This window comes from Notechis scutatus, chromosome 1 (genome assembly GCF_049901735.1).
Source record: "Notechis scutatus isolate UNSWTSFEM ecotype Mainland chromosome 1, rNotScu1.2, whole genome shotgun sequence".
NCBI classification, from domain to species: Eukaryota; Metazoa; Chordata; class Lepidosauria; order Squamata; family Elapidae; genus Notechis; species Notechis scutatus.
This window is the reverse complement of record NC_142009.1, coordinates 72,371,534-72,398,882: the sequence shown is the minus strand read 5'-3', so window position 1 is coordinate 72,398,882 and position 27,349 is coordinate 72,371,534. Positions and strand designations below refer to the sequence as shown.

Genomic DNA, 27,349 nt, shown 5'->3' with positions numbered 1-27,349 from the left:
AGAAAGATAAGTTTTTAAATACTTATTTTTATTTGTGCTGTATATAAATCACTAAATCAAAATATTTCCAGTTGGAAAAGTCTTTTTCTGATTTAATTGTGGACATGGTATGTGGTTGTCCTTCTCATTCAGTGATGGCTTATGCCAGTGAAATAAATAAATAACTGTCTTAGAATTAATTTTGACTTCATTTGGAAATACATCCCAAAGATCTGCAATCTAAAAGACTTAATCTTATTGTCATTCCCTTCTCTCTTTTTTGTTTTTAATAGGATGATGAAGTGGTTCTGCAGTGTACTGCTACTGTTTACAAGGAACAACAGAAATTGTGTCTTGCTGCAGAAGGATTTGGCAACAGGCTCTGCTTCTTGGAATCAACTTCTAATTCCAAGGTACATCAAGCTGTCTTGTTCTAATGCTGTTTTAGATATTACTGATTCTGCTTCACGAACCATATCAGATGCTGAGAGAATACTGTGGGCTGCAAGGGAGAGCGAGCTGAAACATTGCACACAAACAGCAACATGAGGTTTTACTGACAAAAGGCCTGCTCTTGTGGCAGTTTCGGTAGCCTTGCATAAATTTATATACATGCATTCATACACAGATTATATTTAGAATCCTTGGGTGTTTATCTGTGATATAAAACAGTTTCTGCAATTTTAAAATAGTGAGAGGTACTCTGAGTGTTGATTCTTTTTTATATGATTTTTATTGAAACTTTACAAAAATAAGATTAAAAAGTAATACAAGCTAAATATCAAGAAGAAAAGGGAAAAAGAAACGAAGTCAAGAGTGCAGAGAGGAAAAATGTTAAAGAAAAATAGAAAAGAAAGAAAAAAGAGAAAGAAATGGCTTCTCATATTCTTCATAGCAACTATGAGTACAATTATATTTTAACCTCTCTCCCTTAAATTATGTCAGATAACTTTCTTAAATGCATCTGAAAAGGCACCTCAGATTTTACTAAAAAAACCCAACAACAATTAAAATTAAGATTAAATTTACTAGAATGTACAGAGTTTTGTGGGAAGAATGGGATTTATAAAACATTAGAATCATGAGTGACAAAGTGGCTGCAGTACCAAGAATGTCATCATGGACAGAAATAGCTGTGGCAAATAGGTTGATAACCTGGTATCTTGATTGATTCGTTGTGTTCCCTTTGGGATAGCTATTATTGTGGTCTGGAAGCTACAGCTAAAACAAAATGCAGGAGCAAAGTTAAGTTTTTAAATGTGATATATAAATATAAAGTTGTAAGGACTGATCATAGTTACTTTTTCAGTGCTATCATACCTTCAGAAAGTCACTAAACAGAGCAGTCATTAAGTATGCTCTACCTGTATTGTACGTAGTTAGATTCTAGTGTATTTTTAATTCTTTATACTGCTTGAAGACACATTTGCATGGGAGGGGATATATAATCATTTTGATTTCTTTAAAAAAACTTGAGATTTTTTCTAGCTATGTTTTTGAAGTACCGGTACTTTTAGCTACAAATGTTTTCTTTTGGTGAAGTTAGATATGTTGATGAGACTCGAGTTGATTTTTTTTAAAAAAATTCTGAATATATAATCTCCAAAAGAGATGGTGAGTTCAGGCAATTTTTTCCCAATGTTTTTCCTTAATATAATTTTAATTAAACATATTACTTCCCATATGGTACAGACTAATGTTTTATTTTCAGCAGCTTATCATTTTCAAAGTATTCATCATCATCATAAAAAATAATTGGAATGTTAAATATTCATTACAATAGCACTGATCTTGATGGATTCATCTATCCTGTTGCCTTGTAACCGACCAATTCTAAAAAAAAGTAACAGAATTTAAATACAGTTCTATAATAAAAGTTATTGTTTAACAAACAAATATCATTTAAGAAAAACATATTGTTACCAAGTTTTTGTCCTGGATTTTAAAGACTTCATGCAAGTATTTGTAATATCATAATTTATTTTGTTGTTTCTGTATGATCTTATGCAAACAATTTTTAATAGTCTTCATATGCATGTGCAAACTGGGAGCCTTTCTGCTTTGTAATGTTCTTTCTATTAGTACTGTGGCTTCCTGAGACCTGTAAATTTCTTATCAGACCATCAAATCGTTCTGGGATTCCCATTTTTCTCCTCCATGCTGCTTGCGAGAGCCCAGGATGGGTATGACTCCTCCTGATGACATCATCAAGCTGTGTCCGTCTAGTATAAAAGTAGCAGCCTGTGGGAGAAACCCCCCAGCTTTGACTCAGCTTCTTTCGATGACCATAAGCTGGTGTCTCTGAAAGCAGTTTAGTTAGCAGCAAAAGCGAAAGCTATATTCATCATTGGCAGACAAGGTCCACACAGAGCCTTTAGGCCTGATCTCTCAAGGCCCCCAAGCTGGCAAAAGAAAGAGAAGGAGAAAACACTCCTAGTCTGTTCAAAGGGAGGTGGCAGCCAAGAATAAGGCCAAAGCTTTGTGCCCTAAGAAAACATCCCAGGCCGAATTAAAGGCAGAGAAACGAAGACATGCAGCCTTAGAAAGGCAGTTCAACAAAACTATTGAACAAATGAGGGGTCAAGTACAACAGGCTTCCCAACCAGCCAATCCTCTAGTTGTTCAGCCAGCTACTTCTAGGGAGAGGGAAAATACCTCAGCTCCTCTTAGCCACCTCCAATCCTGGTCCCCAGAGCGACCTGAAATCCAACCAGGACCTCAAGACTTGAGCAGGTCAGGTCTCAACTTCGCCCAGACTCCTTGGGATCTTTCTTCTTCATTTATCCCATCTGTGGCCCAAAGCAGCTCTCAATCAAGACCAGAGGCCACTTTTACTCCAACAGCAGCATGTCTTCAGCCCCCGTATCCTCCATCGAGTGGCAGATCTTCTGACATCAACAAAGTAGTATCCTTAGCCATCAAACAGGGTCTGGCAGAATGGCTCCAACACATCTTCAGGCCTTCAGACAGACCTCAGCCTTCCTTCCCGGCTTTTCCTCTAGCTCAGATTCCCCAAAGGGGACTACCTCGCCGGGTAGAATAAAGGGCCCATCTTACCTATGTGGAAGGAGTGGATCTCACTCAGGGAGAGTATGAGGAATCATCTGAGCGCAGCCCCTCCCCTGATTCTGATCTAGAAGAGGGAGAAATCTGGGACCCCAACCTCTTGGAGGAAGAGGAAACTCTGAGGCCTGATCAGCCTCCTTTGGCTTCTGTATTCAAATCTGCTTTATCCAAACCTCTCCTACACAAGGCATTGGTAACAGCCCAGTTGTCAGCAGAGGAAATTGCCCCCGAACCTCAAGTGGTACAATCGGGGCATGGGGATTCCCCTTCTCCAAACCCATTGTTCATTCAGAGGTCCTTCCTTCCCCCGTCATCTTTCTTGACTTAGTCAAGGAACAATTTGCCTTCCCCACTGCAGGCCCCCGACCATCGTCCCAAGATAGGCGGTTCTACAACATGGGTCCTTCCTTAGCTACAGCTCTGGCAGTTCCCCCAGTAGATGCCCCAGTTGTGGCCTCCTTCTCCCCAAGCACTCCAACTGAGCCTGAGGACGTACTAAAGGCAGAGGACAAATGCTCCGAACAAACACTGAAGCGTAACCATCAAGTCTCGGCTTGGGCCATCCGGGCCTTGACTGCTACATCATTTTTTTACAAGGTCTTCCATCCGCTGGCTACGCCAACTTCAAGGCTGCATACCTCCATCAGACTGTAGGTCGCATCAAGACCTCAATAAGATCATAACAGCAGCAGAGTTCTCAGTGGATGCCACCCTCAACGCCGCCAAGTTCTCTTCCAGGGCCATGGCGTCATCAGTGGCAGTTAGGAGACTGCTATGGCTACGAAATTGGCAAGCGGAGCCCCGACGAAAGTGGAAACTAGCTTCTGCCCCATGTACCAGTGAGAAGCTATTTGGTGATGCCCTTGACCCATTTGTTGTTGAAACAAAAGACAAAAGGAAAGTCCTTTCATCAACAGGAAAGAGGGCATATCCCATACCAGCCTCCCTCATTCAGGCCTGAAAACGCTTCTCGCTTCTCCAGACCTCAGAGAGTGTATTCTCAGCGTCAAGATCAATGCCATGAGGCTATCAGCAGACAACAAGCTGTGGGTAAACGGCCCTTTCGTGGGGGAGGGGGTTGCTCCTTCCATCGCTCTAAATAATCTCTTGTTCCCCCCTCCCATTGGAAGTTGTTTGGCCTCCTTTGCTTCCAGATGGGAGGAGTCGATGACAGACGCCTGGGTACTCCATACAGTAAGGTTGGGGTTACAATTAGAATTTCTATCACCACCCCCAGAAAAATTTCTACTCTGCTCCGTTTCCCAGGACAGTTCACGAAGGGCACTTATGGAATCGGCCATTAGTCACCTGGTCGATATAAGGGCCATTCAACCAGTCCCTGAATTACAACATGGACGTGGGCTTTATTTTCGGCTTTTCGTGGTCCCTAATGCTTCGGGGGGGTGGGGTGGCGAGCCATTCTCAACCTAAAATTTCTGAATGAGTTTATCCCATATAGGTGCTTCAAAATGCAGACTCTGCATTCTATTCTGGAGAGTGTTCGGGAGGGCGATCTCCTCTCTTCCATTGATCTCACGGAGGCTTACCTCCACATTCCCATCTGGCCTCATCATCGCCAGTTTCTCCGTTTCTGTTACCAGAATTTCCACTTCCAGTATCAGGCCCTTCCTTTCAGGCTCTCGTCTGCTCCAAGAGTCTTCACAAAGTTACTGGTGACATTGGTGGCTTCGCTCCGGTCTGTTCCAGTGAGGATCCAATGTTACTTGGACGACATCTTTTATTTATTTATTTATTTTTATTCTATTATTATTTTTTTGAAACAAATTTTATTAATTTTAAAGACAAACAAAGCATCATTAGACATTAAAGACATTAAACCTCTTTCCATTATAAATTTTTACAAGGCAGATAAAACATTGTTTTATACAATATAATTCTAATATATCCCATTTCCACTTAAATATTTTTTAACAGATTTCTCATTATTTCTCTTTGCTCTTATTCAAATTACATTTCTTCTATATTTATCCATTTTATACTCATCATATTCATATTTCCCTCTGCCTTGTTTACAATTATTCTTCTCGCTTTCTCCCAAGGTTTAATTAAATCTCAATCAAACATACACACACAAAACACAAAAACATAAAACTTCTTTTTAAAAGTAGCTTGGCCCCGGATTACCTCTCTTTGTATGGACTTCAATTAAATTCATGTTCAACTTATATGCCATTACCTATCTTATTTACCCTTCTATATCTTCATTATAACTTCTCCCCGCTTTCCACTCTTCTTTTCTATTTTATTTATTTCATCTTAATTTAAATCATTATATTTGTATCTTTTGTCCATTCTTTTCCAATTATCCAGTTATCTTATTCATATTAAAAAAAAAAAGATTTCTCCTGAAATCACTAATCGAAGTATGATGCCTTTCCATCGCTCCCTAAATTAGCATTTAAGGTAACACCTAGTTCCCTATCTAATTCTGCTTAGTACATTCTACTTACTAAAATAGTAAATCCATAAAGTAATTAAATATATAATTAAACATTAAATCTCATAACATTCCAATTATCTATTTCAAAAACAAATACCATAATAATAAGTTCATACAAACATCCACACAATAGTCAATTAAACTCTATACTTAAACTAAATATTTTAAACATTCCTTTTAATATTTTATTAAATCTTAAAATCTATCATTATTAAACCTTTAATGTTTTAATCTTTACTTAAGTCTTATAAAATTCTATTTTTTTTTCTATTTTTCTATTTCTAATACAAATACTACAATACTATCTTATGTACCTTGCAGAAACATTTTAAAACAAAGTTATGCATTACCCATTACGAAAAATTTATCTCACACCGTCTTTACTTTCTTTTTTATTTTACCATATTCCTCTCTCAGTTCATCAACAGATAAAGCCATTATAAACCTTTTCTTCTTCTTTTTCTCTTCTTCTTCTTCTTAAAACAACCAAGATAATTCAAAGCTTGAAACAAATTCCCCAAAATCCCAAAGTCATCAAACAATCCAAACAGAGCACAAAGTTCTTCACACTTTTTCTTCCTGGGGTAATATCAATTGGCAAGGGAAAAAAAAAACCCAATCTGTATTTTAAAGTCTTATTGCAATTAACTTCCAATCTCAAAATCTTCCAGGCATCTCCTCCAACAAAATCTTAATAAAAATTTTCCTTTTGTCCTCTCCCTTCCCACTTATAACAGAAAGCTTTAAAATTTTACCTTCTGTAAAATAGCAGGATTTTCAATATCCATTTGTTAAATCCATGTGGAAGGAGAGTAAACTTTCTCTTTAAGCACTTTCACTGCTTAGCTTGTAAATCTCTTCTGGAAACAAAGTATCTTTCAAAAAATCAGGATTTTCAGGATATTACTTGTATCTTATAGTCCCAGTTCAGCCAAAAAACTTTCGCTTCAGAACTTTCTCCTTCTTCCTCCAGCACGATCTTATCCATCTGTCAGCTTCTTTGTGGCGGCCATTGCTGACCGCCCGCTCCACCACCTTGAGAAAGAGGTTAAGCCGGATGGGGAAGGGGTCTGCGAAACCCCAACCCCTGTCCGGATCCCCCTATCTTCGGCTGCCTCTCACGGGCAACCTTAGCCTCCAGACCCATCCGGATCGGAGGCACCAAGGCAACTAGCGCAGCAGGGATCGCGCAGGATCGCGAATCCCTGCCGACGACATCTTGATCCTGTCATCCTCCACCCTCTCTGCCCATCAAGATCTTCAAACCACTCTCTATTGCCTCCAGTACCACGGTTTTTCCATCAACTCCAAGAAAAGCCATCTCTTCCCAACAACCAGATTGTTCCATCTGGAAGCCATCATCGACACAACTCTGTGCCAAGTTTTTCTGTCTTCAGCCTGAGGGCAGAGCCTTATCGAGATCATTCAACAGGTCTAACATCAACACACTGTCTCCCTGTCGCTGTTGTCCAAACTTTTGGGCAAAATGATCTCATCCATAGGCATCGTTCTGTGGGCACGGCTACACTCACGGGCTCTACAATGGTTCCTGCTCCCCTTTCAACAAGCAGGAACCAGCCACACATCTCCAGAGGTCCGCTGTTCCTTCAAGTGTTGGCTTTCCCCAGCCCTTTCAAAGGGTCTCCTGTTCAAGGAACTGGACAGACTGATCATCATCACCAATGCAAGTCTCCTGGGTTGGGAAGCCCACATGGAGGGTCTCATGGCTCAAGGGATCTGGTCCTGGTTAGACAGGACTGGGCCCATAAACTGGCTGCAAAGGCGCATGTCAACCAGCAGGGGGGCACAAGGTCCAGGGCCCTCATGAGGGAAGCCAAAAGGTTGGGGAGATGGGTAGAGAGACATCTGCTGTCTATCACAGCAGACCACATCTCCGGAGTCGACAACTCCCAGGCCGATTGGCTGAGCAGGAGCCCAGTCAACCACACAGAATGGTCCCTTACCCGGTCCATTTTCAGGGACTCCGGAGGTAGACCTCTTCGCCTCTCCCCAAAAAGCTCAAGTAAACAGATTTTTCATCAGGTTTCCTTGTCAGGGAGCGGAGGGGACCAATGCACTTTGGAGCAGATGGCCCACTGGTCTCCTCTACGCCTTTCTCCCTCTTCCCATCATTCCGGCAGTCATTCCAGAGATGTTGGAGGAATGGGCAGAGCTGATTCTCCTAGCCCCCATTGGCCCAGGAGACCCTGGTTTGCAGATCTGGTAAACCTGTCTGTAGCCACTCCCTGGAGGATTCCAGGCCACGTGATCTCACTACATCAGGGGACACTGCTCCACCCGGATCCCCAGTGGTTCAAATTGACCGTGTGATGCTTGAGTGGCAACTGTTAAGAGAAGCCAATCTCCCAGACCAGGTCATCCTTACTATCCAGGCATCTCATAAATCTTCTACAACGCGTATGTACAATGCCACCTGGGGGATTTTTTGTCATTGGTGTCACAGGGAAGGTCTCTCTCCTACAGTAACGGGGGTACCACAGGTCCTCTGTTTCCTCCAGGATGGCCTTGACAAAGGTCTGGCTCCTAAAACTTTACGCCGTCAAGTAGCGGTTCTTGCTTAAGTCATCTCCTGGGATTCCTTTCCTTCCTTGTCCCATCATCCTTCAGTTCAGAGATTCTTAAAAGGGTCTTCCAATCTCCGCCCTCTTGTGGTTTACAGGTTCCCATCCTGGGACCTTCACAAGGTCCTCCAGGCCCTAACAGAACCTCCCTTCGAACCCCTCAGAAAGCTGTCCCTTCAATTCTTGACCTTCAAGGTGGTTTTCTTAATAACCATCACTTCAGCTAGAAGGGTGTCAGAGTTGGCTGCTCTATCTATACGGCAAGACCTCTGCACTTTTCATGACAATAGAGTTGTTCTTCGTTTAGACCCTACCTTTGTACCCAAAATAAATTCTGTATTCCACAGATCCCAAGACATAGTAGTTCCTGACTTTTGTTCCCATCCACACCACGCCTTAGAGCGCAAGCGGCACACCTTAGATGTTAGAAGAGCTCTTAGAATTTATATCAAATGCACTTCAACGTTTAGGAAGACAGAGGCTATGTTTGTATCCTTTTCCCCTTCTCACTGGGGGAACAAGGCCTCTCCTGCCACCTTAAGCAGGAGGATCAGGGCTTGCATCTCACAGGCCTACAAAGCCAAAGCTCTGCCAGTTCCACATGGCTTGACAGCACACTCCACTAGAAGTGCTGCAAGTTCGGCTGCCTGAGCCAGAGAAGCTACATGGACATCCCCATCTCCATTCATCAGACACTACCGCCTGGATTCCTACACCTCCACAAGCGCGGCTTTTGGCAGACGGGTTCTTCAGTGAGTGGTGCCTACTTCGGAGTGAGAGACCGGACGAGGACCCTCCCGAGGACATGAAGGCTTTGGTATATCCCATCCTGGGTTCTTGCAGCAGCATGGAGAAGAATGGGTGTTGGTAAATTTACCTGAGAACGCCCTTTCTATATATGCTGCTAGAGAGCCCAGCCCCTCCCTTGTTGCGTCCGGATTGTGGTGAGGTATGTTATGGTTCATGATTCTGTTTTGGCTTTCAGAGACACTCACTAAAGTCTGTCAAGTATCTTCGCCAAAGCTGGGAGGTTTCTCCCACAGGCTACTACTTTTATACTAGACAGATCCAGCTTGATGATGTCATCAGGAGGAGTCATACCCATCCTGGGCTCTCTAGCAGCATAGATAGAAAGGGCGTTCTCAGGTAAATTTACCAACGCCCATTCAGAGCACTTTCCACAGCTCAATGTGATTGACATAATCAATGAAGCACATATTGACTTCTTTTGGGCATTATTCGGCTTTTTCAATTATCTAGCATGTTCAGGAATAATGTCTTGTATTCTTTAGCCTTTCTAAACTAGCTTGAACATCTGGCATCTCTTTTTCCATGTAGGTTGCTAATACTGCTCCTTGTCACTTTTAACAGCTGTCTGTAGCTCTTTGTTAAGTTTCCTTCTGAGATTTTTGTCTTTCTTGGCTTTGGCTTCTCTTCTCTTGTTGTGAATTTTCATGACATCCAATTTCCTTTCTTCTGTTTCTTCATTTTTGCCAGTTTCTTTTCGCATTCATCCTTAATAATCTATTTAAGTTTGTTCCATAATTTTTTTTGGTTCTCTATCAGTGAGTTTCGGGACCCCAAAGAGGTTCCTGATGTTTTCTTTGAAAATGGTAGGTGTTTAACATTGTATCATGGAAACTGGCTTTCTTCTTCTTTAGCTTAACTTGGAACTTGTACATGAGCAGTTTATGATAGTTTCCACAATCACCATCTGATCGTGTTTTTGACTCCACAGTTTTTGGCCTGGAAGAAATTTTATTTATCAGTATACTGTAGCTTGCCTATTATTATAGCAAAATATGTTACAGTATAAATGACAAGTTTAGCTACTATGATTATTCTGTCAGAAGAAATGTTACTCATCCATGATAGAACCAAAGATGAGAAGATAATAGCAGAGAGTAAAGCATCAACTGCCACATGGAATTTGTAACTTGGATAATAGTCTGAAAAGGAAAAAGTGACAGAACTGATCTAAATATATTTTTACCTACGTGGATCTACTTGTACCACCTTTTAAATTAGTTTATGGAATAGGATCAGTCTAGACAGAGATTTTTAAGCCTAGCTAAATCCCCTCCCCTCTTGAAAAATCCATCAGTTCATACTTTCTTGTGAGTAGGAAAATGCCAGGGAATGGTTTTTCTTGTATTGCCAGTAGTTATGCTCTTTGGTTACATTGTTCAAATATGCCCTCAAGTGGTGAGAAATGGTATCTACCATATCTGAAGAAACAAATGCCTCATGATAAAGTTAAATTTGGAAATTATCTTTGCTACTTTATTTATTAAACATTTGCTGTGAGGTGACTGACTCTGAGTTTTTTTCAATGATAAAAGTAGTAAACCATACAAAAATATATATAGCTACCATAGCAGTAGTAAAAATACAACATTTGATTATAAAATGGGAGGGGAGGAAGCAGGATGCCCGGGGGATGTGAGGTGGGATCTACTATTGGTCCATCAATCATCTCCAGTGTGATACATTCCCATTGGGGCCCTAGGCCAAGTGGCACAGTCAGGTCTACAAGTCCTTACAGAAAGTCAGGAGAGTGGGGGCAAGATGTGTAAAGGGCTGGAGCCACAGCAGAGGTCTGGATCCTGCCAGGCAGAATTCCTTGACCAATAAGATACCTCCTCTGTTGTCATGGGTGGGGCAGTCTTGTCCCATTGGGGGTGAGATGGTTCCTCAAGTCCTGGACCCATCCTATGCAAGGCTTTATAGGTAATAATCAACACCTTGAATTACACCTGAAAGCAAACCAGCAATCAGTGCAACTTGCAGAATAGAGGTGTGACATGGGCCGCTCTAGGGGCCCCAAAGATTGCCAGCACTGTCTATGGAAACATTCATGTAACTCTGGCTTTTAACTTACATTGAGTAGTGTTCTTTCTCTTATTAATAAAAGCCAGAAAAATAAGATTGCATAAATAAACGATTAAAGGTATTTTTTATGAACAGTTGTGTTTACACCCAAAATATAATGTGCAAATGAAGCCTATTTTTGATGGTTTGAATCAGCTTTTCCCATGTTTTCCATGTGCAAGCACCCTTGTGTTGTGTGTATGTTGTATAAGCAGATGCATAACATAAGCTGCTTTTAGAACATCATTCATTCAAAATATTTTATTGTACCCTTCAGCTGAGAAGGCTCACAAATAGATTTACATAAAAGCAAACTCAGTCAGCACATACAGTGAAAGCATCATTACCATTGGCATATAACTCTTTTTAGAAATCCCGTATAAAGCATATATTAGAATATCTTAACACATTAAAAAGAAATGTGTACTAAGAAATAAAATAATTCTGTGTGAAAAATGAAATGATATAATTTTAGACTTGTCCTTTCTTTCATAAATAAAACTTATAGTCTGCATTATGCATATGTAATTACAACATCAGTAAACTACTTCAGTTTACTCATTTGCTTTTAATTGTTCCCTTGGATTGTTTATCGTCTGGCTGATTGAGGCTTCTTCTGTAGTTAGCACTATGATCTCTTACAAGTTTTAAGTGTTTGACATCACAAACAAAATCATACCAGCTTTTAAAAACCAATGTGCACATAGTTAAACAATTTAACTCCTAGAAGCTTTAACTTCACAGAAGAAAGAATTTAATTAAATTTGTTAAAAGAGTGAGGACTATTCAATATATTGAATATATATTGTACTTTAAAACAGTCCTGGCATTGAAATAAAATGTGGGGTAATATCCTATTGGGCTCAAATAATTTCATTAATTTATCTTCCATTTCTAGATTCCCTATTTTCTTGTTTCCATTGCTCAGGGTGTACATATAACTGTTCAAATTGGTCATATATGTTAGGAGAGGTCCAACCATGGACCCCACCAGATTGCAGTGGTCTGAAGTACAGGAAGAACAAAGAGAAGGAGGAATGAGCTATAAGTTTCCTTTCAGGATGAGTTTAAGCGACTTGAAAATTGTGGTGGCAGCTCCATTGTCCCTGGGATTGAGAGAATATAAAGCTAAGTGACAGAGATGGACAATATTCATGTTTTTGTAATTATACAGCCCAGGAATATCCCATCTGCTATTTCACAAAATTGTTCTTATAGTATGTATGAATGGAGGGGGAGCCCTGGTCTTCCATCCAGAATATCAATGCCCTCCACCCAACCAGGGGTCTTGCCTACATCAAATGAACACAAAAAAAGAATGATGGACAAGTGATACTAAAGTTTAAAGTATAGTATATCTTTCAAAAGGCTATCATCATAGTAAGTAACACTGGAACTTTAAAGACAATGCTGATGTCTTTAATGGGGGAAATGTGACTGAAGGATGCAAAAGAAACCATATTAGGTTGCTGTAATTTCCGTATAAAATGAATTGTAGATTCTAATTATGATTTGAAGGTAATAGCTACATTTATAATTAACCCCCCCCCCCTTCTATACACTACAGCAGAAATGGGAACAATGGGCCTTTTACGACTTGTGGACTTCAACTTTCAGAATTCCTGAGTCAGCATGGCAGCTGGGAATTGAAGTCCATATGTCATAAAAGAGGCATCATTCTCCACCCCTGCACTACAGCAATAGGCAAGTTGCCATAGCTTGTTTTGACCCTGACAGTGGTGGGTTTAAAAAAAATTGCCTACCGGTTCGGCATTTACAACTCACCTTCTGCTGCAAGCCCTGTGTGTAAAACAGCTGATGTGCGGCAATCGGCTGTGCCACGTGAAGCAGCTGAAGTTGAAAAGGGGCCCAGCAGCTGATCGTTGGCGCAAACCAGTTTGCTCTCAGATGATCCTCAGAACTACTGGTTCAGTTGAACCAGGCCAAACCAGTAGTATACCACCACTGCCTGACATAAACAAGGAAGTAAAGGATCCTGTCACTAAATTTTTGAAGTCAGTTCCTTTAGGAAAAATTTTTAAAAGCAAAAGATTTTTTATTTTTTATTGGCAATTTGGGTTAGTTATGGGATTGTTTATTCAACTGGTTTTGCCATTTTGATGAAAAGCAGTCATTGGATTTTGATGAGGGTTTTTTTGAACATTTTGTACTTTTGTTATTTAAATACTGTATATACTCGAGTATAAGCCTAGTTTTCCAGCCCATTTTTGTGCTGAAAAAATCCCCTCGGCTTATACTCGAGTCAGATTCCCTCTGAAAAAAAAATGGTGTGGAGTCGCGGCCTCCGGCGGCAGCGACTCCCAACAGCCCAGCCGGAAGGGAAAGGCAAAAAGCGCTTTGCCTTTCCCTTCCCGAGGCGGCGGGACTGGGGCGCGCTGGCGGTAGTGACTCCTGACTCAGGGGCCTCCGAGGGAGGGGAAGAGAGTGACTCCTGCCTCCCGCTGTCATCATCATCTTCTTCTTTTGGGTTAGTGAATCAATTAAACCTTTCATGATAGTGAGATCGCTTCCCAAATTAATTATTTTTATTTTTGAAATTTACCAGTAGCTGCTGCATTTCCCACCTCGGCTTATACTGAGTCAATAAGTTTTCCCAGTTTTTTTTTTGTGTAAAATTAGGTGCCTCGGCTTATATTCGGGTCGACTTATACTCGAGTATATACGGTATTTGTTTTTACTTTAAAATCCCATTTCTTTTATATTCTGAAAAGTTTTTATTTTATAGTATTTGTTGTTTGTTACTTATCTTGTTAAAAACTACACTATTTTTCACTGTTGTTATGATGAAAAAAGTATATAAACGTGATTGTACTGTATATAATTCTGAATATCTGTTTTGATATAATGTCTCCTTGAATCTAGCTGAACTCCTGGTGACTACATGAATACTTCCATTATATTTTCATGGTAGCTGTATGGAAGATGCTTGCTACCACTTGGATTCTTTCTAGTCTACAGCGTAGAAAAGTTGTTTCTCTCTCCAAATTTGCTTTGTTTCTAGGCCCTGACATAGTTGGCCAGGTTCAGCCACCTGTGAGAAGATTTGACATTTACTTACTAGTACTGACCATGTGATACCCAGATAAAGACATAAAGTGGGGACAAATTAATAAAGAGTTATTGGATTCAAGATGGGCAGCAAATACATTTCATAAATAAATAAATAAAATTTCTCATGTCAGGCTATTCCCAGTGAAACATATACATTAGGATGCTGGTTAGGGGAACTGCCTGGTAAATTGTGCATATTTAAAGCCTTGCATGTCTACAGTGCATACCCTTCTGGAGATTTTAATGAAAGGAATTGATTGATGGAGCACAGGTTGTATGTAAAATAATGAAATAGTTGAAGTTTGAATTTCATCATTTTTCTCAAGCAGGATAAGAGATTTTCTATGCTTATTAATGTGAATTTTCCACTTTAAATTGATTAGAAAGGTTGACATGTTTTCTTGTCTCCCTTTATATTTCTGAGTTTTTGAATTTGATCAGTGATAATATTCAGCCTAAACACAAAAACTGTGGAGCAATGTCTGTTTGAAGTCAGAGAATATTTCTTATAACGTTTGTAGTTGAAATCTTATGCACATCTAGGAATAACTCCTATTAATATCAAAAGATCTTCAGATTTGGGGTTTTTTAGTGGACTGATTTGTTATTCTAAGGAGATATTGTAATCTCTTTTACTTAGCAGTCATTGATGATTCAAGAAGTCATAAATCATTAGTTTATCTAAGTAAAATCCTAGTAGCCATTACTTTGCGAGGACACTCTGTAATACACATTAGTCTTTTTCCTGGGATGGTGGGTGTATTTCTGTTTGTTAAAGGAAGCTTATGAGGCTGATCTGGAGTCCAGAGACATTCTTACATTATTCTGAACATTAGTGCTCTGTAGTTTATTAGCTTCATATATTTTATACATGTATTTAATTAATGAATACATACATGTACACAGAATAGAAAGAGCTGGGGGACTGCAAGGTAGTTATTTCCATGTACACTGAAGACTTCAGATACAGAGGATTGTGATAAAAGTATCAGGATAATGCCTTGCTCAATGTTCTTTTCATAATTTCTTTCTTTCAATTAGAATGTTCCTCCGGATCTCTCCATCTGTACTTTTGTTCTGGAGCAGTCATTGTCAGTCAGAGCTCTCCAAGAAATGCTGGCTAACACAGAGGAGAAAGCAGAAGGGGTAAGTTGTGATATGTTACAAGTGGAATGACATTTGGAATTAAGGATAAATAATAGTTTTTTGTAACATTCAGATTTTGTCCAAGGAGATCTAAATCAATTCTATAGGGCAGCTTTTGCAATATTATATCTTTATTAATTGTTATTAATAATAACAATTGCCTATATACTGTACTTAGATGCTCTTAATAATTCTTAGGATCTTGGTTAAGACTTAAATTATTAAATTTCCACCAAAGCTGTATCGAAATAAAGAGATTGCAAAATTCCATTAAAGCTTTTGTGGTCAAATCAATTCAGAAAGGAAAGAAAAAAATAGGATTCTAGTGCTTGAAAAAAAAAGAGAACAAAAATTAATCCTTTTATAAGGTAATAAAATAATGGGATTTTGGATATGAACTTCTAACCTGGTTACTCCTTAGTTTTGCTTTTTGGTATTGTTTATTTAGATTGCAAGTTGTGGCCCACAGCTTTTTGAACTATTTGTAATTTTATCACCAAGAGTATGGACTTAGGACACGGTAATATTTTGGCCCAATTCTGTTTACAAAATTTGTATCTCCTTTCCTGTGTGCACAATTTTTACCAAAATTGTACCAAAAGTGGATTGCCCCAGCTGCTTGAAAAGCACATGGTGCTTAAAGCCTTATACTTTGCTGTTTCCTAGCATTTTGCATGAACAACTGTATGATGGCAACCAACAGTCTCTCACCTCTCTTTTTCTTCTTCTTTAAGCTAAATCATTTTTGTTTAAAGCATTTTGGTGAGACTATAATTGGAAACGATTGTGTAATAGGCTTGTGCAAACTCATCTGATATAATTATAGAAATACATTTTGGTATCCATAATTGCTTTGAAGTATTTGTTCCTCTGTGATTGGATCCAGAATCAGGCACATAACTCACATTTTATTCAAAAGGAATCACTTTTGAATTATCCCTTTTATAATACTGTTTCTAACTGTTGTGAAACCTAGTTGAAAGCTACATTAAGAAAGTTAAATAATTAAAGGGAGATCACATTAAATTAGCCTCTTGTGGGGAAAAGGACACTTCCCAACATTTATTGACTTGGATACAAATCTTGTATTCACAGGCACAGTGCTAGGAATTTTTTTTTTTTTAAACAGCAGGAATAATGACATCATCTGCATTGCCTTCAAGATCCCTCTGCATTTTGCTGCAATCTTTAGCTAGAGCAGAGCACATGGATTTTTCTAGCAGTATTTTTCTGGGAAGTATCTATTGTAATGCAAAACATTTTGAAGTGGTTTGGTTTTGAATGAGCCCAAGATGATTAAAAAACTGTTCTGGGTAAAAAGAATTGGTAGAACTGAATGCAGAGTTTTCCTTAATATTGGTGCATGTATAAATCCTTCTGCAAGCTAGTCTGCCTGCTTTTCTTGGCTGGCTGTATTGTCTTTTCTGCCTTATGTGACTATGAAGGAGTTTTTTATGGGTTTTTTGGCCACGTGTTGTCAGCTAATAGAGGGGAAGGGGTAAAAAGTGTTCAAAATTATTATGGGTAATTTCCGTTTTAGTTTGTATCCTAGTCAATCCCATTCCCCCCTTTTTAACAAGTTAACTGTCAAAAACAAAACAAAAGTTAGGTAGAACTAGGGAGTAAGAAAGATAGGTACAATAGGTACAATTTTATATTATGTGTGTATGTGCGCACGTGTGCGCATGTCTCTCCGTGTCTGTCTTTCTGTCTATTACCATAAAGTTTCCAGAGCCTCTGGAAGCAATCTTGTGGATAATCTGCAATCCCAAAAGGTCTTTGTTCATTCCAGCTTTCTATCTTTTACAAAACAGCAGAATTGAGATGGAAAGTAGGACACAAGGTGATCCCTCATTTATTCTGAACCATTGAGAAACAGTGGATTGGGGATGATGTATCTAGGGAGACTTATTTCTGTTTGAATTCTTTATCAAGGATTTTGCTGCATATTATAGGAGGAAATTTCTGTCTTTTCTATATCTTGAAAGATAATCAAGTGTTTGTTCTGTCTATCAGAATTAAATAGGGTAAAAGTAATGTAATTTAACTGCTCTAAGTCTGCTTTAAAGAGTAGAAAAGCCTTTTCCTCATACATCTTATATTTCCTATTATTTTTGCATAATTATCTCATTTTCTTCAAGGTAATTTATGTGGGGTGGGTTTATCCCCTCTCTTATTAACAATCCTTATACTCCTGTGAGGTTGACTACACTTAGATGTTTGTTTAGAAATCCTAGTGTATGTAGAGATGGACAAGGAATTCAGTCAATGATCATAACACATTCTACATTTGCCAGCACATTATTATATGACTGTAATCTTCCCTGTTAGTGTACTGGATAGTGTCTATAGTTTCTTCCCACTTTGTACTTGTTTTACTGGCATAGAAATTACATTTGAAAAAGGTCCAAATTAGCAAGCATATCACACTGTGCACTTCTGGTGGCCCTGACTGTTGCCCTATTTGCCTTGTTGACAAATATAATACCCATATGTATTAATGTATGTTTTCCTCAAATAATTACAAACAAGTCTTACTGGTATTCCTGGTTACTATGATAACTTACAGAGAAAGAAAGAATTGTGAAAGGGAAGAGTTCAGTTCCATTAATACTGTAGGAAATAATGCATAAGAATAGCCTTATATAGTTAGATTAATTGTGTAGCTATTTTAATGTTATCAATATCCTATTGGGTCCACTATTTGATGCCTACTTTTTTAATTGAAGTTGGTAGGTACCATCTCTGCTCAGTCACAGAGTCATGATTCCTTCCTGTTGTTCTAAAAACTACTTCAAATTATGATTCTGAACAAATGCAGCTTTTTTTTCTCCAGGCTATATATAAAATTTTTACAGCTAGGGAATTTGATTCAAGGATTTTATTGTCACATGGAAGCTCCAGATTTTCCATGCAATTAATGTAAGTTTGTGAAACTCACAATAACATCTAAATCATGCTGCGAAAGGAGATCTCAGTGTGGGATCTGAAGTGGTAACAGTGGGAAAGAACAGCAGCACCTTGAATGCTCTGTTTTAAGTATGTCTGTGTGCTTTCTAATGTAAAGTAGGTTGTATTACTATAGCTTCAAGAAATTTCATCTCTCATTTTCTTTGAATGCACATATTCTTAACTGTTTGAAAAAACAGCAAGGAGTGAGAATTGTTTAAAAACCATGGGATTTTTTATGACAGCCAGGAGAGTTTAACGTTTTACATAAAACATATAGCATTCAAAGTGCTCCTTTCTATTATGTTACAGCATCCATCTACAAGTGGTAAAATGTTAAGCTATGAAGTTATTGGACATTGCATGTACATATTGCATGAAATGTATTTTTTCCTGATGAATTAAATAATAAATACATCATAATATCCATTTCATTTTAAATATATTAAAACTTAAATTTATATTTGCTTCTCTTTTATTTTACTTTCCCCCTTCGTATTATGCCCATATGACTGAAATTGAAGGTAGGATCAGTTTTATCTTTCAGTATAATATTTGTTAAAGTTGTCTTTAGAATATATCTTTATCAGTACAATAGCCTGAAAATTTTAGATTTTTAAGAAAGTGTTAAAATAATTATGTTAACAAAGATTTTTATATCAAATTGTGGGAACTATATTACAAAATATAATTGTAGTAACAATATTCATTTTTTTCTTTCTACAGCTAGTTGATGTGGAAAAATGGGTATGTGTTTTTGATTCTCTTGATGCAATATAATCCTGGTTTATTAGAAAGTCAAATTTCCACATTATTCTGAATCCTCCATGTATCACAAGATTGCTTTGCTAAGCTCAAAACAGACTTATTTTTGGGGAAAGACTTTTAAAATGCTGGCTAGTACTGGTGCATCCATAAGTGTTTTCTATCCTATTAAATAATACAGAATATTATTCCTGCAATAAAATAAATTATACTTAGAATTTTGAGCTTTGTTAAGTACAGCCTTTAAATGTATAGTCTGTATAAATATCTTATTAAATGTACATCATAATGAAATAATGCATGTGATGTCATAAACGTTCATATATGATATTAAAGATTTGCTTTATTCACCAAATTCAGAATACATGGAATTGTTCAATACAACGCTAATTTTCCAGTAACTGTACACAATATACATAGACAGTTCCAGATTTCTCTTAATTTTGAATCTAAATACATGCTTATTTTAAGACATTAAAAAACCTTAAGAGTTCAGTATGTGAATTCATTTAAAATATAAAAAAATCTGTAAGTTTTGCTTTGGAAATCTTTGAAAATATACTATTTATATGTTTTATGCACATACAATACCAATGTAAAATAACATATATAGAATTATAGATATATAAGAAAAAAGAAAATGTATAATTCTTATTATGTACATTCAAGTGTTGGCAGTTTTTAAAAACTACCAGGTAAATCTGATTGAAATCTCCAAGTCTGCATGTCTGCATAGTTTTAATTTTTATTACTAATTGTGTGGATTAAATATCTTGCCTGGGATGTCTATATTACAATAAATTACAATTGTTTTGTGTATTTATGATTGCATCCTTGCAATTACCTTTTTATTTGAATTTATGAAAGAGCTATATTCTAATCTTTATTAGAAATGTCACCAAAATTATTGACTAAAATATTATTCATATACTTAAAGTGAGTCTGCTTACTTAACATTTTGTTTTGAAGTAAGAATTCTAGTAGTGCAATAGAATTAAAGTGTTGGAAAGGCCAACTCTCTGCTCAGTGTAGGAGTCAAAATTAAAACACCCAGACAAATAACTATCCAGCTTTTGCTTTAGGATTCTGAAACTATTTTGATCTAAAGACAGATGGTGTTTCAGACGAAATATGAGGATTTGCTATATGTGACAGCAACTTTTTAAAAAGCTGTGTTTTCACCTGAGCTCATATGGTAGTTGCACATGGAGGTGTAGGCCTCCTTAACTGAAATATATTTTCCTTGAGTCACAAAAAGTTTACAACCCTGAATTTAAAGCACTTTTTCTGCTTTGGATCACAACAGTTGTATCATCCCCATGCTACCTGAAAACACATCCAAGCACATCACCTCTGGCTAACTGACTCCATTGTTGAATTGTTCTGATAGTTAGAAGAACATGAGGTTTTTGATTGGAATCTGTCTTCCTGTAACTTATATCGATCATTATTTAGCCTGTACTTTGGAATAAGGGAGACTGACTCAATTTTTATGAGAATTTCTTTCAGTTCCCTCTCACAAATCTTTCTTAAGCTTAAACATGCTAAATGAAGGTTGCCAGATGTCCAGCAAAAGGAGAACATGTCTACCCTTTTGTCCTTATTTCGTTTGTCTAACAGGCTTAGTCTTAAAACCAAATGTTATCTGCCTTTTTGTGTATGTAACTGTAGCTCAGTGGCCCAGCCCTTCCTTAATAAGCTTAGTTAAAGGCAATGGCAAACCACTTCTAAAAAACTTTGCCAAGAAAGCTGCAGGGAGTTGTCCAGGCTGTTGTCAGGAATCAACACTGACATGAAGGCATTTCTTTTTTATATTTTTATAAAAAGAAAAATCCAGAACATCACATAGTTCTTTCTGAACTCTAAGATGCAGTTCATCTGGTCCTGAAATCTTAAATCCTTTCCAAGTATTTTTATATCATGTTTTTATTGATTCAGTCCTGTCATTCACAATTCTGGCAGAACATGTAGTCTTTTGTTTCAGGAGACTGAATAAAATATGCACTTGATATGCCTACGTTTTCTTTAATTTTCTTGAACCAGTCAATCAATAAATATAATATAGATAGTCCTCGACTTACAATTGTTCATTCGAAGTTACAACAGCACTGAGAAAAGTGACATGACTTTTTTTTACACTTATGATTGTTACAGCATCTCCATGGTCAAAATTCAGATGCTTGGCAACTGGTTCATATTTATGATGGCTGCAGTGTCCCAGGGTCATGTGACCAGCTTTTGTGACCTTCTGACAAGCAAGATCAAGGGAAATCCAGATTCACTTAACAACCACATTACTAACTTAACAAATGCACTTAACAACTGTGGCAAGAAAAGTTGTAAAATGGGGCAAACTCACTTAAATGTTTTACCAATATAAATTTTGTGCGGTCGTAACTCGAGGACTATCTGTACCATATCCAGTAGGTGCTTGAGATAGAAAGATAAATAGATAGATAGATAGATAGATAGATAGATAACAAATTTTGGTCAGGATATGAGTCAGAGTGATTAGTTGTATTTATTGACATTGACTCTAAAAAGTCTCATGGAGTAAATTCAAGTTATACTTTTCATAATATACAAAACAAATGGAATTGTTGATTATATAATGGTAATGATACTAAATACATTAAGGAAATACTTTACCACAAATTTAAAGGGGATTTGAAATGTATTTATTTCTAAGATAGTTCCACTAATTGCAGGAAATGAGACTGCAGTAATCCTATGTGTGCTGTAATAAGTGCTGTTGGATTAAATAGAATTTAACTCCCATTAGGTTTCTCTCTTTCTTGTCTGAGAAAGTCTCACTTATACTTAAGCAGAGATATATATTATTATTCTACTTTTGTGCTGAATCTATATTTGCCAGCTTTTGTGCAAATTTTTCTTCATTTTTAACACCGATTTGATCTATTGGAAATTTTTAATTTTTGATTTGGAAAAATTGCAGATCAAGCTGTCTTGAACTCCATCTTTCTATTGGGTTTTTTCTTTTCCTTTTCTGATTGGTTAATAATCTTAATATGATTAAAAAAGATGTATTAAAGAAACCCTCAGACATAGCTCAGCTATTATATCTCCCTGCACACAAAGCTCCAAGGAATCCCTGTGGCTAGTAAACAGACAGTCTGTTGGTTCTGCATTAGGTTAGATTGATTTCTCCGTCTCCAAACCCACCTCTTTCCCCCCCACTGTATCGCAGGGCATTAGAGCAGTGTTAGATTGATTGCGTCATATAATCCATCCCCTTTGGCCACCACTCAATTTTTCTTGATAAAATACAAGTCTGTTGCCTCTCCATGAGCAACAGCAGCACATCCATCACAGAGAGAAGGTGAATAACATCATTTCCATCAATACCTGTAGTTCTACAGAAGCAGCAGCTGAAATGGAAAGATGGGGGGGGGGGGGGGAATCCCAGATATGGTTCTGTTGTAAAAGAACTTTGGAAAGTACAGCAGAACCGTGGCAATTACCAGAATTAACTGTGTTAATGCAATTGGGTGATTGCCTGTGCTAAATGGGAAACACAGTGGAACTGTGTCAGACTTGTTGGGAGTTATCTATGAACTGTTTGGGGCCTGATGGGCTATAATTGCAGATAAATGCCACTTACCTCTGAGTGAAGCATGTCCATCATTAATTATTGGAGCTGCGCAATACCCCTCCCTCCACCCTTCCCTCCCTCCCCCTCCTTAAAGCAGCTTCATCTTTTCCTGGGCAACTTGTTACAACAATCCCATTTTAAAATATGAATGTTATGGCAAATTTAATTGTTCATGTTTTCTAGCACACTCAAATAGATCTGTGTCATAAGATATATTAGATAATCAAAATACTACAGTAGTACTACCAATAATTAGGATACAATATCCTACTTTTCTGCCAGTAGAATCTATGACCAGCATCACATATCAATTTATCACTTCCAATTAACAGGGTATTGAATGCCAGACTTATAATGGTGATAGGGTAGCATTTTAGTGGATCACAGATTGTTACAGGCACTTATAGGGCATGCTTCCTAGTGTGGCAACTATAAACATTGTCGTATAATAATGTATTTTGTTGAAGTAAGCTAATTTATAAGATTGGTATCCTGTTTTGTTATGACATTTTTACTTCGTTGTTATTTAGAATCTCCGTAACATTGAAATCAATACTACACAGTAGAGAATTAAAAATATTTTATTTTTATGAACTGTTTAGAAAAGATTAATGCAGTTTCACTGGAAAGCTGCATAAATAAATGCATACATTATTTCAGAATTGTTTTCTCATAAAAATATTTTTTCAGTATCACACCTATTAATTTTTTACATATGCATATAATTTATTTTTTTTATTTTCTACATAATGATATTAATGTAAATGTAATAAATAATTTTCTCAAACTTTTGGTATAGGGAAAACAACAAATATTATATAAAAATGCAGACTGACTACAATGTATAATTATTTTTTTCTTTCCCTTTTTAATGGTGCTTCAGAAATTTATGATGAAGGTAAGCTTGAAAAGAATTATTTCAGTTCATTCCAACAAGCTTCTGTATACATACTATATTATAACAACGTTACATGCACATTCCTAAAAGATAAAGAGTGGTATCTTAATCTATGATGTAGAAACACTTAACAAGATTTACAAGATCATTTACACTTAAGATTTACAAGATCATTTGTGCTTAAGAGAAGTCTCTGGACAATATGTTTATATAGCAAAAAAAGAAAAAAGAAAGATTATGTTTAACAACAGTGTAGCAATTTATTCTAGACTAACTATGCCTTAAAGATATGCATTTTAAACTCATCAAAGTCAAGAAGACATATATTTAACTCAGATATGATGTCAGCCCTATAAGTTGGACCACATTAAGAAACAGACACCATGGAGATCTAAAGCTAATCTTATTGGAACAGCTATAATAACAGAATCCTGCATATCTTAATGTACTTCCCTTCTTCTTTCTTTTAACTTCTTGTGAATTAGCTGTCTGAGGCATTTTTGTAAACTACGTTCTTGGACTGGGCTTAGGTCTCATTTAGCTGCTTATTACCTTGGAAACAGTTTTTCCCTCTGACCTTCAAGGCTACATTCTCTACATTCACTACCTGTGATTATAACCGATTTAAGTGTTTATATTAACAGTGAAGACATGAAATTGTGAACATGATTTTCGATTTCACAAATGGGCATCATGTACTACAATTTTGGGGAATATGACAAACTACACGAATACACATTTCTAGAACAAGAAATCTTATATCAGTTATGAGTTAGATCATATGTTGAGGTAATTCCCCGTTAGGAGAATGAGCGCATACAGGGAGACGTATTGAGAGTGGTGAAGAATAACACACAAACAGCACACAGATACACTGTACAGTAAATGTAGGTTTTTACTTCCAATAAACATTTAAGCACAGTCCAAGATAAGCAGTCCAAGTCATTCATAGGTAAGGCAGTCAGTGTTCATTTCAGGGATAATCCAAATATCAAAGTCCGGTATCAAAAAACAGTTCAGTAACAGACTTACATCAACGATCAGTAACAGTCATTAGGCGCAACGGCAACACTCTCCAGAAAACACCAGAACAGAGACTCACTGAGACTAAACAACCCAGGTTTCTGGCTCCATCTTATGGCCGTTTGAGAAACCACACCCAATTACAGTTTTAGCATTTTCTTAAAGACATAGTATTAAAATGTCTATCCTAGTTTATATATTTCCAACCCAAATAACTGTTAGGTGACTTAGGTTCCTAACAGTATATTCTCACCTAAGGAAAATTAATCTAGATATGAGTTGTTTTGTCCCATATTATTCTGATTCTGGATGAACATTGGTTGAAGCATGTTTCCCTTACCAGTGTTATCACTTCACTTAAGCCTAGTGTTTCTTGCCAAGATCTTTAAAAAAAGACTTTAAAACTGAGTCTTTCCAAAGAGCATTTAGATAAGATATGCCATTGACATGCCTATTAGTATTGATTTTGATCATACGGTTTGAGATTTTAAGATAGTGTTATAATTATTCTGTTTCTATATTGCACATTGCCAAGAGACCATGTTTATAAAGACAGGAAATAAATACATAGTGGGTAGCATTTAATTTCTTGCTTTTCTATTTGATCAGGCATCCTATGTAACTACCATAATAATAGTTGAAATACAGACTATGAAATAGAAGTTAAAAAACAAATTATTCAGGAAATAGTTATAAATATGATAAAAGTCAAGAAGAGTGTGTTCTAGATGTAATTCTGAGGAAACATTCTGACCACTTAATGGACACTACAAAAAAGTTCTTTCATTTTCATTGGATTGTAAACTAATACTAAAAGATTTCACATATATTTTGAAGTTGTTCAAATAGTCATTCTAATTTGTTGAAGACTTTAAGATGAATAGCTAACATTTTCAATTGTGCTCACTAAGCAACTAGTAATCAGCACAGATATAAAAATATAATAATCTTATGATTCTTGGAGTGAGAATTACTTGTACTCTGTGTTTAAAACATGTTAAGGCTGCAGCTATAAATGGTATAACTGCATGCGGTTTGTTTTTCCTTTATGTGTTTATGAAAACTGTGTCTGGGTATGAAGATTAGAAGAATTCTGTTATAATTCCCCCCAAAAAAGGGAATGAAAAAACTATAGGAAGATTCCTCTACTCCAGCGGTCGCCTATGGTGGGCTACGGCCCACTGGTGGGTTGTGAGAAAATTTTGGTGGGCTGCAGAGAAATTTCACCCCTAGAGCACCCCCCCAAAGCAATTAATCCAGGCTGTGCAGAAACACAAGGCTGTGCCACCCACATGGCTTCCGGGAACCCTCCCTGCCCACTCACTCCTTACTTGATAAACTTGCCTGCTAAATTGCTATTTTTCCTTTTTCCGACCATCATCTGTTCTGCTGTGCCAGGCGATTTAGATTAGCTAGGAAGCAAGAAATGGTTGAATTTCTTGCTTTCTAGCTAGTCTTTAGATCTTCGGCTCAGCATAGCCGAACCTCCCTTAGGACTGAAGGTTTGCTTGCAAGCAAATTCAGTGCAGACTCACGGCAAGCAAATTTGAGAGACTGAGCTAGCCGATGGCAGATAGATAGATCACTGAATGATTCTGTGAGCAACTCAATCTGCCTGCTTTGCCTGATTTTGGGTAAAAGTTGCTCTTTTTTATAAAAAATTAAATATTTACATGCATGGTGTGTTGTGAATTAATTTTGTGAGTTTACTTGCTAGCAAATTTTATGAGTTTGCTTGCAAGCAAATTTTATGTGACAGACTGAGCTAGCCAATGGCAGATAGATAGATCTCTGAATGAATCTGTGATTCTGTGAGCAATTCAATCTGCCTGCCTGCTTTGCCTGATTTTGGGTAAAAGTTGCTCTTTTTTATAAAACATTCAATATTTATATAAATATTTATAATATTTACATACAAGCCATGCCCAGCCAGTCACATGACCACCAAGCCACACCCACAAATTAGGCCATGTCCACAGAACCGGTTAGTGGTCCCTGGAATCTAAAATTATGAGTTTGGTGGTCCCTGAGGTCCAAAAGGTTGGCGACCCCTGCTTTATTCTATGTGGGGAATTAGGTAGAATTCTGATTGAAAGAAAATGAGGAGCACCAGTGAGCTAAATTGGGGCAGAGTAGAGCAAATTTTTGCTAATCAGTACATCTGAGAAATGTATCAACCATGAGAAGGGAAATTTATTGTACATTTATTAAGAAAAAGTGTCTGATGCAAGTACTGAAGATTGATTGCTGAATGCAGTAGGAGTGGTATATCATGGGAAAAAAATCAGGATTAAACAGGATTAAATTAAACAGGTTTATTTTTGGCTCAGCAGAGAACCTCTTTAGATATTCTGCAACAGATTATTCGGTTTTTAGAGAACATTGCTTTTATTGGTTATTGTTTTGTCCTAGGCTTCCCCAAAAAGCACTAAGCAGACTCTTTATCCTGACCAAACTCCTTTTATTAAAGGAATGTGAATTTCTTGCATTCACATTCAGCCAACGGCCCGGCAAACAGTCTTTCAAGGGTATAATTAGGAGCTCAAACCTTATCTCTCTTGGAAAGCTGCCCAATAAATATTTCCAAACACAGTGCTGACAAGGAAGGGCTTAGCACAGTGTCTCTAGAATGCACAGACAGGTCTTCACAATGATGGAACGAACGAATGAATTGTTTCCTGCAAAAGCCCCCTCCTTTTTTGCTCCTCTTTTAATCCTTATGGGAGGGTCCATTCATCATCCACCTGTGGCCTTACTCCCATGTCGACCCTGAGTTTGTAATTCTTTCCTTTTGGCAACTCTGCGTATGCGCAGGCTGGGAACCAGTTCCAGCTGCTCCCCCACCTCATTGCTGTCCGATCCAGAAGGCAGCTGATGACTGTCAGCCTGCCCTGGCCCCATCTCTGCCTCTGATGCAGATCAGT

The 27,349-nt window shown here is 37.5% G+C and overlaps 1 protein-coding gene across 1 annotated transcript in view; it reads left to right on the top strand.

Annotated features, from left to right (window-relative positions):
- The window catches only part of RYR2 (ryanodine receptor 2), a 317,056-nt gene that overhangs the window by 86,171 nt on the left and 203,536 nt on the right, over positions 1 to 27,349 (top strand). Inside the window, exons 2-5 of the mRNA XM_087967520.1 lie at positions 273 to 392; positions 15,073 to 15,177; positions 18,853 to 18,873; positions 23,388 to 23,402. Coding sequence (XP_087823646.1) covers positions 273 to 392; positions 15,073 to 15,177; positions 18,853 to 18,873; positions 23,388 to 23,402 — 261 coding nt within the window. The remainder of the gene's footprint in view (positions 1 to 272; positions 393 to 15,072; positions 15,178 to 18,852; positions 18,874 to 23,387; positions 23,403 to 27,349) is intronic.